Source organism: Vigna umbellata, chromosome 4 (assembly GCF_029865625.1).
Source record: "Vigna umbellata cultivar VRB3 chromosome 4, Vumbellata_1.0, whole genome shotgun sequence".
In the NCBI taxonomy this organism is placed as follows: domain Eukaryota; kingdom Viridiplantae; phylum Streptophyta; class Magnoliopsida; order Fabales; family Fabaceae; genus Vigna; species Vigna umbellata.
In genome coordinates this window covers 12,258,106-12,273,426 of record NC_142168.1, presented here as the reverse complement: position 1 = coordinate 12,273,426, position 15,321 = coordinate 12,258,106, and the positions used below count along the sequence as shown (strand labels likewise).

General features: G+C 28.4%; 2 protein-coding genes across 2 annotated transcripts; one reads left to right on the top strand and one right to left on the bottom strand.

Annotated features, from left to right (window-relative positions):
* Nucleotides 1-5,117: 5,117 nt before the first annotated feature.
* On the top strand, nucleotides 5,118-8,611 carry LOC124847259 (ethylene-responsive transcription factor ERF113). Its single transcript, XM_088111715.1, has 2 exons — nucleotides 5,118-5,410; nucleotides 7,727-8,611. Exons 1-2 carry the CDS (start codon nucleotides 5,278-5,280, stop codon nucleotides 8,293-8,295), a joined length of 702 nt encoding a protein of 233 aa, XP_087967841.1. The 5' UTR covers nucleotides 5,118-5,277; the 3' UTR covers nucleotides 8,296-8,611.
* A 3,325-nt stretch (nucleotides 8,612-11,936) lies between these two features.
* ATMAK3 (Acyl-CoA N-acyltransferases (NAT) superfamily protein) lies at nucleotides 11,937-15,149 on the bottom strand. The gene is made up of 4 exons (XM_047305862.2): nucleotides 14,916-15,149; nucleotides 14,688-14,808; nucleotides 14,025-14,080; nucleotides 11,937-12,308 (listed from the first exon to the last, which is right to left on the bottom strand). The coding sequence occupies exons 1-4, from the start codon at nucleotides 15,147-15,149 to the stop codon at nucleotides 12,084-12,086; spliced, it is 636 nt and encodes a 211-aa protein (XP_047161818.2). The 3' UTR covers nucleotides 11,937-12,083.
* Nucleotides 15,150-15,321: the final 172 nt, after the last annotated feature.

Here is a 15,321-nt window from a genome sequence, read left to right as displayed (position 1 = left end):
AGAGCTGAATAATCTTCATTTTTGAGTTTTTCTCTCTTGTTTTTGTCTTTGAGTTCGTTTCAAGTAGAATTATTTCATGTTAGCGCGCTGAATTAGTTTTTGGTGAACTAGTTTGAATTACTTATTTGAGTTAAAAATATTTTATTTACAATTTCTTATCAAGACAGTTTTAAAGGAATAACCATTTGAAAAAAAAAATTAATAAACATATGCTGCATTATTTATTAAAAAAGTGCCCATATGGCAACCCAAAGGCATGAAACAGTTCATCTTATTTGTTTGTTTAAATCGACAAGAATCTGTGTAATTTCCAAATATTATGTTTAAAATTGAACAAAAAATAATATAAAAATGGTAATATGATTTGATTTATTTAAAAAAGTAACTTGTTATATTATACCTGGAAAATATTTTTTAGAATAATCAGATTAAAATCATGTTGAATGCTATTTTTTTAGAAAAAAGATAGATGTGGGGGTGATTTCCCTCAATTTGAAAACAAATAATCATAATTTCCTTTATTGTAAATTTATTGTTTATATTTTTCTGTCACTGGTAGAGAAATAGCAACATTTTTGTCTTCATAAAGTTTGATAGCAAATAGAATCTAATATTTGGGGGAGAGGAAAGAAAGAAGCAGCTTCTTTTGACATATCCATAATGAGAATATAGAGAGTAGATTTGAGTGGTGGCAATAGAGTTGTCAGAATTCATAAGTTTTGAAATGACATCCCTATTAATTGCCCTATTGCTAAAGACAAAATAGTATTCAAATAGTTATAACCAAAATATGTCATTCATATCATATTAAATATTTTCATATCTTAAATTTCAATCGACCAAAGTCTCAAAGAAAAGGACTTAGTCATTTATCAACAATTAATCATTTGGAATAAACTTTTAGATTTTTTTTCAAGTTAAAAAGGAATTTTCATATGACGTATATGTCAAAAAAAAAAAAAGCTTTAGCAAATTAAGATTACACATAAAAATTTTATATTTATTAAACATTATTTTATACTTTTTTTTGAAAAAATATAAAAATTTATTTTTTTTATGATTATAAAAATATGTCACCGTATTATTATTTTTAAGAATATCAAAATACACGTTATATAACGTTAATTATATATATACAAAATGGAGAACCAATTTGTGATCAAATTATGAACAAAAACACTTATAAGTTGTAATTTCACAAAGAACATGGATAAAGACAATGATATATGTTTTCATTCATCAAAATTGGAAACCTTAAAATTATTAGAAAAAAATGCTTATAGATGGTACGTTAAAACGCAAAAAGAAGGTGTGTAACTTTTTTTTTCTTTCTAATTTAGTAATTATTAAATTTGAGAAAAATAACATAAGGTGGGATGTTGGAGGCATGTGGGAGTGATGTTGACAAACATGAAAGGACAGTGATAGCATGCGAGGAAACTGCACATGCACATGCAGATGCAGATGGAAATGCATGCGTAGACATCAACATCCACATCCCATTCCCATGCAAGTTGCATTATGCATGCTCTTTGCTTTGCGGCTCACACATGTGATGCGGTGAATCAATCAATCACTCACGCCGACACCCTTTTTCTTTTGCTTTCCAAATCCATTCATTGAATGTTGCTTCCTCACTAAATCAAATCACCTAATTAATTACTTAATTAATCACCGCTTATCGTCTAAGTACACCATTTCTATGTTACTACTCATAAAGCTAGCAAGTAAAAGAGATTGTGGTGTGTTGTCTCTCAACTCAACTAATCTAAAGTATTAAAGTAAGATCACCAATCATTCCATGGGATACGATTAGGAGTGAAAAGTACTCATCCTCATTATTCACTCTTTCTAAGCATATGATGTGACCCATTCCCTTACCTTCTATGTCTTCCATTTTGATCCATACTAGCCACTTCCCAATCCAACAAATTTATCTAATGCTTAATGTAGTTTAATAACAAGGTAAATTTATCGAAGGGATAAGTTAATAATCTCATGTTTAACATAACGTTCGATATTAGAACAATTAACGTTAACAATGACAGTGTCAGTAACCGTTATAAGTATTTTAGAAATCCAGTTCGATGTTCAAAAATAAATGATGTCGAACCATACTCATGTTCGATGTGAAATTGTGATATAAGCAAACATACAAAGTCCGCTTAAAGTCAGTTTAAAATATATAAATGAATGCAAACTTCGTTTTATAAATTGGTTTTATATGGTTAAGTTAGGTTTAAGATTCGTTTTTTAACAAGATTTAATTCTCATTTTATAAACTAAATTTGTAAGATTATATCATATTAGGTTGGAGAGATATATATGACGTTTCAATGTGAAGAAATATGTTGGAAATACATAATGATAAGTTAAATTTACAAAATATTACTTTAATATTAGTTAGTGTTTATCACAATGATATTTCTAGAGAATAATAAATATATTGAAGATCTTACACCAACTAGTAATAAGATAAAATTTATTTTATATAATTGGATATAAATCTTAGATATGGTCAAAATACATATAAGTCTCCACAATAGTAAGATATTGTCTCTTTTGTAATTTTTTTTATACCACTTCAAAAGACCTTTAAATCTTATCTTATGTATATATAAATTCATGTCTATCTTTTGTTTTATTTTGTATGATTTTGTTTGTATTTTAACTCTATAGAAATATCTATAGTGGTATGTAGTGAATATCGTTCTATGATTTAAGCATACAAAAAAAAAAGGAAAAAAAAAGTGGTGGAAGTGATGAAAAATGTATGAAAAGAAGGGATTATTGTATCATGGGAGGCTGAAAGAAGATAGTTACATGTGATGAAAGGACCAAAGATCATGCGTGAATGAATGAGGACAACGTTGTACTTCATGCACGCGGCGTGCAGTGCAGATTGTAAGTTGCAATGGTTACTTTGTGAACTAAGTTTTTGAGATTGGAACGAAAGAAAGTTGTTGGAAATATGGGATAATATCGACAATTGAAAGCAGATCATTCTTACCTCACTCTGCACTATTTCCAGACAAGCCATTTCCGTCACAACATGCAAAGCAATTTGGCGATTGAATCGCCATGAAGATTGCTGTGTCAAAAAACATCATTGAATTATTTAGTGTTCATAAAAATTGATGGATGTACTTATGGAACTGTGTCAGTGTCAAGTTAACATCACCAAAATATTTGTTATAATCTTTAATTATAATCATAATCTTGTATGTTGTCTTCTTCTTCCTTGTGTAATATATATTCATTGTCTATTTCAACATGACAGAAAACCTTCGTGTTTTATCTTATGGTTAAATGTTTAGTTCTTGTAAGCTTCACCCTTTTAAATAGTTAATTGTGGTGAAAGAATTGAATGTTTGTTTATACTGTCATTTGTGGCTGTCGTATAATTAAAAATTATTAATTTTTTAATAGTAGTTACTTTAAATTTATATCTAAGATTTTTTAATTAATCAACATTGTAGAAAATATTAAAATTAAATTCCACCTTATTACAATTGAATTTACAAAAAAAAAAGGGTGAAGTGATAAGTAAGTCTTCTCATAATTATGAATCAAATGTTTGGAAGAACCCAAAAAAGATTATTTCAAAAAGTCAATTATATATAATTATTTAATTAATAGTTTTATAATTAACTATACATAATAATACTATTAATAGTGTTATTAGATGGTTAATTTTATTTCAAATCAACAACACATGTATAACTTTTACATATTAAGTTCCAGAAAGTATAAGGCTGAAAACGATAAAAAAAAACTGTTGAAAGTTTTGGAAGTAATTTTTGAAGAAAATATTTAAAATAATTATTAGAAACTAAGTATTAATTTCAAATTTTCAGATGGATAAGAACAACTTGTTTAAAAAAATGTATTTAAAAAATTTAGCAGTCATCCCAATTTGTCAATAAAATTTTTCTAAGAAAAATAGATAAGAGTTATCCCAAACATGCTCCGCAGCTAAAAAATTTTCTATTTTAGTTTTTCAAAAAGAACATATATTTTACTAAATTTCATGAGTTTTTTTTTTTTGAAATACCAACTAAAAGTTGATAAAAAAGAATTCTTAAATAAAAACTAAGTTTTAATCCTTCAAAATGTATTACTAGTTTTTCTCATCAATTTTCCTTTTTCCTTCGAAGAAATTTTTGTTAAATTTTGTTAGCTTCGTACATATATCTTTTACATGAGTTATAATATAAAAATAATTTTTATTCCCTATCCAAAAAAAGTTAATTATTTAAAAATAATTTTTAATAAATACAAAAAATGGTTATTAGTTCTAAAATCTATTAACCAATAATTAATATTAATTATGAAAATGATAGAGATGAAGCATCCTCAAATTGATCCTACAAATTGATAAAGGTGTTGAAAATCTGATCTACTAAAAGGAAGAAAAAAAAGAAGAAGAGAGATGTGTCTTTGTTTTAGCCACTTATAACCATGTCACTGTCATTATTCTTTGAATGTTATGAAGCCACTTGTTCCAAACACAATTGGTGTAGAAGAATATGGCAATAGATATGGATTTGGTCTACAAATTTCATAACTCAGAACTTACACGTGTAAAAAAGAATGTCATTCAAACATTTACTACCATAAAGTGAACATCCTAAACCAAAAAAAAAAAAAAAATTTAACATTATAGCTCAAACAATTTATTACTTTGCCATGAATTTTAATTTTACATTATTATGTTTAAGAAAAACATTAAGTAGTAGTATTTGTACCAATATAAAGAGACCCATCTTCGAAAAAGAAGAAATTATTAAAAATTTAAATGTGAATCTAAATTTTATATTGAGTCTTTGAATAAAAATATAAAAAAGAATAACATATAAAGATCTATTAATTTATTATTTTAAGATTGTAGACAGATAATAGTGTCATTATTTTATATAGTTAGATTTAGATCTTACTGTTATATGAGTTTATGATAACTAATTGCATTCTGAGAGTAAATCATGGTTAATAATGAGAAAAAAGAAAGTTGAGGGAGGAAAAGTTGAATAGATATATATTTTTTTACTTGGTTATGAGCCCTTAAATTTGAGTGGTCTAAGAGGGTTATTATATAGAAGCATTGACATGACCAGAAGATCATATCTGAGAACATAAAGAGCATAGAGCAGAAACCTAAAAGTGGATCCAAGAAGGCATGGAAAACTACCACTATCTTCAGAAACATCAAAGGAGGAAGAGAAAGACGACACAGTACAAGAATTTGATGCTTATGCATCATGGTCTTCGGAAACCGACATGTCTGCAATGGTTTCAGCTCTTGCTCAAGTTATGGCAACTGCAAATCAGAACCCTCCCATCTCACAATCAACATCTTTTCCTCTCTCAAACTTTCACACCAAAGATCAACCTCAACCTTCTTCAGATAAAGGTCTGCAAGCTTTCTTAACTTATTTCAATTCATCATTTATGTATATATATGTCATTTCTTGAAAAACAAAAAAAAAAAAAAAACTAACTTTTTTCTGTCTTTAAATTCCGATTAATGGAAATGGTGCATCTTTGGATGTCTTATGTAGAATCAATCTGTTTTAAATCAAAAAAGTAAAAGAATCCATTTTTTGGTGTAACATTCTGATCTATCTTTCCTTGTTAAATTCAAATGAGTATATACTTATAATTATATGAAATGTCACGAACAACGATCTGCGATCTTTATTTGTTGACTTGAAATTTTTTTCGAAATTACACTGTATTTTGAAAAAACAGGTTAGTTTTCATGATTTTATTTATTTTGATGTTATATAGTTCTGGTATAGCATGTTTATGAACCACTATAGCTATTGTAAAAAAGCTTTACTAATCCTTTTTTAATTATAGTAAATATAATTTTAAATAATCACTGTCTATCAACTTTGAGATTAACATTCCAAAATTAATAATAAAAATTCAAAAATCAGCTATAAATTATAACATAGATTCATATAGTAAAACGTTAAAAACCTCATTTAAATAACAATAATAAAAAAAAAACTAAGTCTAGCTTGTCATCGAAATAATGAATAAACTTTCGGTGATCGACACGTTTTAGAAAAATAAAATGAGAAAAATGAAACCTCAGAATGACAAGGTCAGCATAAGTGGCATGTGGACAACTTAGTCAGTACAGATATTCAATGCATGAGTCTGTCTTATATCAAGTTGTCGTGGTTTTTCTTCTTTCTTCTTATCTCATCTTTGACCAATGCCCAGAACCACACATCAACAAGAACTAAACATATAAGAATTTCTTCACGTAACAGAATAAAATACATATCATATTTCTGTTCCCATGATTCATATACGTCACACATTGCATGCATAATTCTTAGAACTTTTAATTTGAATTTCGTTATACATTATAAATATCAAATTAAAAATGCTTTAATATTGAATATATCTGCATAATTTGACAAGTTTTATGCAGTGGGGAACATAAAATCTACACCTACCTTGCCTACCTTAGCATAGTTACATCGGAATTTGCATCAAACATTTGATATGGTCTCCTTTTTTTTGAAGTTAAGACAATTCTTTTATAATCAATTACATTACTATAAGATATTGTGTTTCGAAATGGCTCCACCCCACCTTTATAATTGCATGTTCTGTTTCCAGATTCGGCCTTGTAGAAATAAATAACTTAATAAATTTCAAACTCTCTTTTTTGGTCTACAATGCCTCTTTATAGGGTTTTAACCTAAAACCTACATCCTCTCCCACTAATCTTGAATAGACTAGGGTAGGTTAAGTTTGAGCTTTTTTCTTACCATGACATAAGAAATTAATTTATTTTATAAACCTAATATATCTTATTATTATAACTCTCAATATGCTTGTAGTTTGTTTGTCATTTTTTTTCTGAATTTTTTTTAATAAAATTAATAGATTTCAATTATTTTTATTTTACTTATTCTAAAAATAAAATTTTATATTTTAAGCTTCTTGCTAGAATATATATATATATATATATATATAAGTGTGAGTTAAGATATTTAAATATAAGTATAAATTTCACGTGCAAAAATATCATAATTTTTCGATTTAAGTGTGAATTAAGATAGTCAAATGTAAATATAAACTTCCCATGTAAAGATAGAAGAGTTAAACATTATATAAAAAATTTTTGTAATTCATAATTTTAAGATTTTGAGATGAAATAATATATATATATATATATATATATATATATATATATATATATATATATATATATATATGAATTTGTTAACTTGCATAACCTCTTAAAGTATACTAAAATTTAATTGACAAAAATATCTTCATATATTATAGATTTTAGAATATTTGAATACTTTCTTATTTTTTATTTATTTTCATTTTAAATTTATAATAAAAATTATTAAAATATTTTTATATTTAAAGTATGTCTTTTTTAATATATGAAGATATTTTTGTCAACTAAATTTTGATATATTTTAAGAGGTTATGTAATTTAGCAAAACTATATATATATATTTAAAAGTCCCATCACTTCCTTAAATAATAGATAGTTTTGAACTTATTTATCTTGCATTTGACCAGCTTCATCCCTTACATTATTTAATAAAATAAGTTAATAGCATGATCAAATAAAAAAATTTAATATTTTATGATTATTTTATCTTTATATTGTATACGAAAAGAAGGTAAAAATGTGTCATTCTATCTTTATTCGTGATTGAATGGTTTGTGTGTGATGGTAACGAAGGAGTGACAAAGAAGCCACACTACAGAGGAGTGAGACAGAGACCATGGGGAAAATGGGCAGCAGAAATCCGTGACCCTAAAAAAGCAGCAAGAGTGTGGTTAGGAACATTTGAAACAGCAGAAGATGCAGCCCTTGCATACGACAAAGCAGCACTCAAGTTCAAAGGCACAAAAGCAAAGCTTAATTTCCCAGAAAGAGTTCATCACAATGTTTCTTTCATGCACCAACACCAACCTTCATCAAACACATCAAACACTTTTGCTGCCTCTCAATCTCTTTCTTCTGTTGATGTTTCAGCTCCACCCTCATTTTCCACACATGATCAACCTGGCCACCAACTTTTTCCAAACCTCCTTCAATATGCTCAGATTCTTTCAAGTGATGATGCACAGTTTCCTTACTACACATCCCATCTTTTCAATCAACAGCAGCAACAACATCATCAGCAGCAGCAGCAACAACAAGATCCTTTCAGCTCTCAATTTTCTACCACCTCTTCTCAAGCATCCTACTTCTACAACCACCAACAACAATTTGATGAACAGGGACATGATCACTCACCCCAGTAGGTTTATTTTGAAAGTCTTGATTAATTTGTAATGGTTATTGCAATCGTGACATCAAAGTTTTGAAAGTCTTGATTAATATTGACCCCATCATCAGCGTTAGGTGTCCACAAGATTTTTGAGATGTGTAACCGTGAGGATAATTTTTAGTAGTGTGTGTTTGGATATCAAAATTTGCTGTTGGAAGTTTGAATTTGCATGGGCTTTAATCCAAACATGGCTTGAAAATCTTGGCAAAGCAATTATAAAGCTTGACTTTAGTAGAATATGTAACTGTTAGTGAAGGATTAGTGTATCTTTCTTTAAGCTTATTGCACAAGACATGATCCCACTTTTAATTTCAAATTCAATTATGGATAATGCTATCTATTCTATGTTGATACCTTTTTTTTTTTGGAAAGTTTTTAGTGATTTGATTCAGTCGATCAAAGTGAGGCAAAAATAATTATTTTAAGCAGATCATATTTTACTTCCTTTTTTTTCAGACTAATCTCCAATTATTAATTAATCAGAAGAGGTTCGGTGAACACTTTAAATTTAGCTTTATTTTTCGATAGATAGATATGTTATTTTTTTTTAAAGATATATAACTCGTTTAAGCAATCATTCCTACCAAATTCAATGCCTCAAGTATCTCCCAACGAAAGACAAAAAATTATCAACCCTAAAAAAAATAGAAAAAGCAAAAGGGTCGTGGCTTAATGTCAAAATTCTTCTTCAATTTGTACCATTTTCTTCCTTTCTTCAACCACATATATTCTTTGCCTAAAATCTTTGAACTTCTGAAGTGTGACTAAATAAGTACTTATGAGTACTCTATCCTTTTGTCTACTTAATATAAAACTTCTAACATATTTAAATTATTTTCATAATTTCTGTGTAAATTAACCTTATTTGAAATGTAAAGATGTCTAATATAGAAAAGAAAAAATGAAAGAGAAAGAAAAAGGGTAAAAGGTTTTGGTTGGCTTTGAAAATAAGTATGCAAATAGCAATATATTATGAAGTATGAGTGGTTGGTTAGACGGAAGTGGGCATGTTTGGTGAAATTAAAGAAAAGAGAAAGGAAAAAAAAGTGTAATTGATTCTGATTGAAGAAGCTTTTTGAGCTGTTCATTTTGCATGCGATGAGGAGAAGTACAGAATAGGACATTGAAATAGATTAAATGATGTCGCATGAGGCATGCTTCCTATGGAAAGTTCGCTGATTATTGCTTTACTTTAAGTATTTGGATGTCTGACGTGTCACCTATCAATTATTATCACTTTTCTTTATTTTACTTTCCAATTTCTTTATTATTCTCCTCAAAATAATTAATTATCACCAAAATCCATAATAATATTCAGTTATTTATTTTGACACTCAAATAACATGTTGAAAGTTCGAACAACGGTTTTATGTAATCAATTACATTATACGATTTTACAAATTAATAAGATGACATCGTATCAAACGAATGTATTTGATATCTTGGTGTATCATGATACTAGTACTTATTTCATAAATAATGAGATGACATCATATATTCATTTCATAAATAATGAGATGATATCATGTCAAATGAATGTATTTGATAGGTTAACGTATTAAGGTACTAATACTTTATAAACAATAAGATGACACCATATCAAATAAATATATTTGATATGTTGACATGTCAATATACTACTGTTGATTCCATATATATTTTGTAACCAAAAGAAATGCATTGATTACTTTAATCTTTAGTTGTTATAAGTGAAAAATGTTTTTTTCTACTGCATTATAATATAATATATTCAATGTTGACCTAGATAACTAACTTTTCTTGGTGACTTTATGTTGTATAAAATATTTTTAATTAGATATTTTTATTTATAAAATTTGAATACATTTTTTTACTAAGAAAACATTATATCATGTTCTCTGATCATATTTAACAACATGTTATCAATATAAAAAATATGATTATAGAATAATACTACAATTTTATATATTATTTATTTATTTATTTTGTTAAAAATTCTCGTTAGACACTTAAGTATTAAAATCTACTATTTCATAAGTTCATAAGATGATAATTATTTATTTTCATTAATAGAGGATAATTCATTTGTTTTTATAAATTTAGAAATCAATTTTTTGAAATTTTTATAAATTGTCTGCATTTTGGTTTTAGTTATGTAACTTTAAAATCATTTATCTCTCAAAAACTCTCAATTATTTATTCAACGGGTATCTAATATACATTTTAAGATAACGAGAAAAAAAATACCCATTTGATCAATTTTAAGACTTTTAAAAAAGTGACACATACTAGATTATAACAACAGTCCTTATTTTTGTTTTAAGACAAGTATTTAATAATATTATATAATACTAAAGATCAAAAGTGATAATTTTTAATTTGAATGAAACGAAAAAAAAAAAATAGTTTCTTACAAAAATAAAAACCAAAACGCATTAGTTTTACAGTATTATAGGATTGAAAAGACTTTACACATAAATACATTCTAAATTTACCTTTTAAAAAATGTCTTTGGAGTAAAAGAATCACTACAAAAAAATGTTAACAAAGTATTGCATAACAAAATAATGACATAATAAAATGGTGTATCGTTAAAACGTGTAACATTTTTTAAGATTTCATATAAGCACGAACTAAACATAACACAAGAACTAAAAGTTAAAGTATATAATTTATAGAGATCACAAAAAAAATGTATATTTACCACACAAAAAGATATTTAAATCACAAATGAAATATTAATATAAAATACACACTTGTCCTCATTACTAGTCCACTTACCATTTTCGTAACTTTTCCCATTTCATCATTTTTTAGTTCTTTAATATTGCTTTTAGTGTTACGATATTTTAGGTGGTAGTGATGCTGACGGTGTTTTTTTTACCATGAGAGTTTCCTGACACAAATGCATGGTGCCCATCTCTTAAATTTTATTCTTTTGAGTGGATTTGAAGATAAATTTTTTTGTCGTTTATTTGAGTGAATTTAAAAGTAAATAAGAGTGAATTTGAAAATAAATTTTTTATTTTTTTAATTTGTCACGTTAATACAATTATATACTAATTCTCACAATTTTTATTTCCAAATTCACTCTCATTTACCTCCAAATTCACTCAAATAAACGACAAAAAAATTTATCTTCAAATCCTTTTAAATCCACTCAAAAGAACAAGGCCTTAGTAACCAAAATAAATCTAAAGAAAACAAGTTTACTTATAATTAATTTTTGCATTTTACAAAAAACACTCCACTGTTACTTGTCCTTTACCATATAAAAGGGTTAGCTTAAATTTTACTCTTTTATGTTATTTCTTACTTCTTTTAGCTTCTTTTTTTATAACCCCTCTTCAATTTCAAAAATGTTTCTCATAAATACTTACATAATAAACATTTATTCACAAAAAGTGTTAAAATTCCTATTAATCACTTCTCCAATTTCTAAAGAGGTTGTAACAATTAGACAGACATTTTAAAAACTAAAGACAAAGGAAATAATTCCTCTCTGATATACAGGGTACAAAGCTTATGTTTATTTTCCCATTAAGTGTTGAACAAGTTCCATTCAAAACTTGAACATGACCATTCATATAGATAGAAGTCATTGTGCTTTTCATCCCAAAAGAAAAAAACTGAACATTGATATCAAAGCACATGATGTTTTTCCTATATAATCATTTCAAATGAAGGAGTTATTCTACAAAAAAATTATACCCGAATTTATATGCATGGTTAATTTTACAAATATATGCCCAAACTGTTTCCTCAAAATACAGAACAAAATCATTATTTAAATGGTGTATCACCTTGGTCACTTTGCATTTGGCTCTCGTATTTATCTGCCATCAGAGGAAGAGATGGGTGCAACTCCGAGCGGGGAAATAAAAGTTTCAAACGGAAAGCATCAACACCATTCAAATAGTAGTGAAAGAGCCGTTTAGCTCTAATAAAGCCAAGGCGACCATACAGTGCCAGTGCTCCTTTATTTGTCACTTCCGCTTCCAATGTAACCTATACATATAAATAACAAAGAATGTGAGTCTAACTATTATGCTTGGCCCTAAGGTCAAATTCTAAACAACTTAGGCTTAAGCTACTACGACTACATATATATGATATTCAATATAACTCTGACTATACTGTTTTTCCACTACATGATAAGAATCAAAACCTATCATGGCAGTAGGGTTAGTTTCTTTAAAATGAATTTATCTCTTAACAAGCTGTCAGCATTCAACAAGGAAAAACATACAAAATTTAAGCACAAGGCTAATAGAAGAATGAGGGACAAAAAATATGTCATTCCAAATGGTGCTTTTAACAAACAAAATGAAAGAGACAAAAACAGAATTGATGTTTTAGAGGAAAACCAAAAAGAGGCATGTGTATTATCACAATCCTAGTTTAATTATAGAAACTGGAGAATCAGGATATGCAGGGACGACCTGTTCTCACTGCTACATGTGATTCAACTTAAGAAACAGCAGGTTAAATAAACATCTTTCCATTTGCATATAGGTGAAAGTAAAGTTGAATATTTGGTACTCAATCTTTCTCTCTGACTAAATATTCAAATATATTAAATCAGCACACAGTTTTTGTGTTGTATTTGAGCATTATACAAGTATTTAGAGAGGTGCATGCCTGCATGAATAAAACTGCAATATGATAACAGATTTTGATATTTTTACATACATTCAATTCATTGGCATGACCTGCACTATATTACAATGCTAATGATACCTTGTTTTTCTTTTTTGGTAAAACAACATCAAAGTCAACCAAATTATACAATAATCACCCTAAAACTCTTGGTTCCAATTTCAATTTCCTACCAATTTTTCTACATTTTCTCTATTTGTAATAATATATCATAATGAAACTTACTGATAAAAGACATGAAACCATAGGCTGGCTGTAAGATGATGAACCATTAGAATGCACATACAGAAGCAAATGATGAAATGGGAAAATGGACCTTTCAGAGTTTAAGAGAAGACGAGAAAAGTGGGCCAGGATGAAATTTGAAGGAAGAGAAGTAGTGAAGAATTTGATTAGAAGAGGGAAGTGTTTAACAGAAGGCAGGGAAAGCTGGTAAAGGAGATTGAGAGGAAAAAATTGGTGAATAATATGAAAAATAATGAGAGAACTCATTTAGGGAATAAGCCAGGACATGAGAGGGTACGAGTACATTGGGCAGTAAAGGTGACCTTGGCATGCGGAGGAGAGTGCACGATCCTATAGCATTTTGGGGCTGTATTCTCATTCCTTTAAGCTGAATTTTATCCAGAATTTAGTTTCTATATTCATAAGATTAAAGGTAAAAAAATGAAAATAAAATGAATAAAAGAGTGATAGACAATGAAAGGCAAAAACTAATTCTCTGCTCCCCAGGTAAAGGAATAAAATAAGTGTGAATCATGTTTGGGAGTTCACCATTTTCACCCCATCTACATGATAATCATTTTTGGACCAGAACACCAAAATATTAACTAAGATGCAATCATCATGCATGAATTGTATAATAAATGGATAACCATCATTCCCAAATCATCCAGTGAACTTTTATTGTTTAACGTGAAAGCACAATGAAATTTCCGTTTTCAGTTTGCCATATCAATCAACAGGGAAACTAAAGTTTTATTTCTCTCAGCCTTGATTCCTTTCCACAGGTCTATAGAACACTGCAATACAACCAAACATGGTAACATAAATACACACACATACCTCTTCACAACCTGATTCCATCATCACCTTGATAGACCTAGTTACAAGCTCTGTCGCTGCAGAAAAATTAAGCAAAACGCAAAACCCAAACATTAGCATTTAGTAACATCATAACACGTAACACTTTTACAATATCCAATAATAAACATCACAAAAACAGGAAATTAACACATAAAAAATCAACCACTGATAACAAATTGGACACGTGTATTACAACTCATAAATTCGTTATGCTAGATTGAGAAGTGCTTTTTGGAAGAAATCATAAAAAATGTTCCTTAGTATATTATTGATTAATCGTGGCCAAGGTCCTAGTATCTTCATATTATGAATTTGGTCCTCGAACACTACTAAACATGTAAACATAATCCTTCCTAACTAGAAAAAAAAAATGACGAATTCTCCAGAAATGAGAGACTAAATCCAGATGTTTCTTTAAGATTGAAGACAAAATCCATCATTGTGGAAATATAGGGACTTTGACCACTTTTGACCGAAAACAGAGACTTGAAACACACTTTCCCTTTATTCTATTTTATCAAAAGCTCTTCCAGGAAACTTATAAAAGAAATTAGCAAAATAACATTAAAATCTAAAATTTTCACTTCTTTCCCAGATAAAAATTAAAGAGAAAAAAAAAAGACAACATAGAATAAGAACTACCAATGCCTCTTCCTCTATAAGGCTTGATGACAACCAGCATGGCAATGTAGCCTCTGAAAGTGTTGCGGTGTTCCCCCATCTTACACACCACTGTGCCCACGCATTTACCCTTGTGGAACGCCTAAAACCAAGAACATGCAGGAAACGAATCAGCATAAGGAAAATCCACAAGTTTTACAGCAATTCAATTAGCGAAAATTGAAAAAAAAAAATGAAAAGTAGAGGAACCAGGAAAGAAAGCTGAGGCCATAGATAGACGAAGTAACGGTACGTGAAGATGGAGTAAGGTTCGCTGAGCTCTTGGTCCACCAGGTTCATTATCAGAGGAAGGTGATGCTCGCCGCCATAGCTAACGTACTCAATCTCCGATGCCTCGAATTCCACGTTCTCCATTTCTTCTTCTTCCGCACCTTTGTGCCCCCATTTCTTGCCCACCACAAAAGGATCTAAAATGGCCAACATATATGGGCCTTGAGTTTTTCCATTTCGGCATCTACGCTATTGATGTTCGCACCTCCCCTTTTTTTCTCACACAAAACTGAAATTCAGTAATTTGTTTACTTTTTATGTCCTTTCATAAAAATATATTATAAATTCAATTAAATCATAAAATTGTTTGAAAAGTCAAACAGAT

Excerpts from the sequence above, each read along its gene's own strand:
- LOC124847259 (XM_088111715.1), top strand. The coding sequence starts at position 5,278 with ATGTCTGCAATGGTTTCAGCTCTTGCTCAAGTTATGGCAACTGCAAAT. Across the intron at positions 5,411-7,726 it reads TCAACCTTCTTCAGATAAAG|GAGTGACAAAGAAGCCACAC; the intron begins GTCTGCAAGCTT and ends ATGGTAACGAAG.
- ATMAK3 (XM_047305862.2), bottom strand. The coding sequence starts at position 15,149 with ATGTTGGCCATTTTAGATCCTTTTGTGGTGGGCAAGAAATGGGGGCAC. Across the intron at positions 14,081-14,687 it reads TTATAGAGGAAGAGGCATTG|CGACAGAGCTTGTAACTAGG; the intron begins GTAGTTCTTATT and ends ATTTTTCTGCAG. Across the intron at positions 12,309-14,024 it reads TGGAATCAGGTTGTGAAGAG|GTTACATTGGAAGCGGAAGT; the intron begins GTATGTGTGTGT and ends TTATATGTATAG.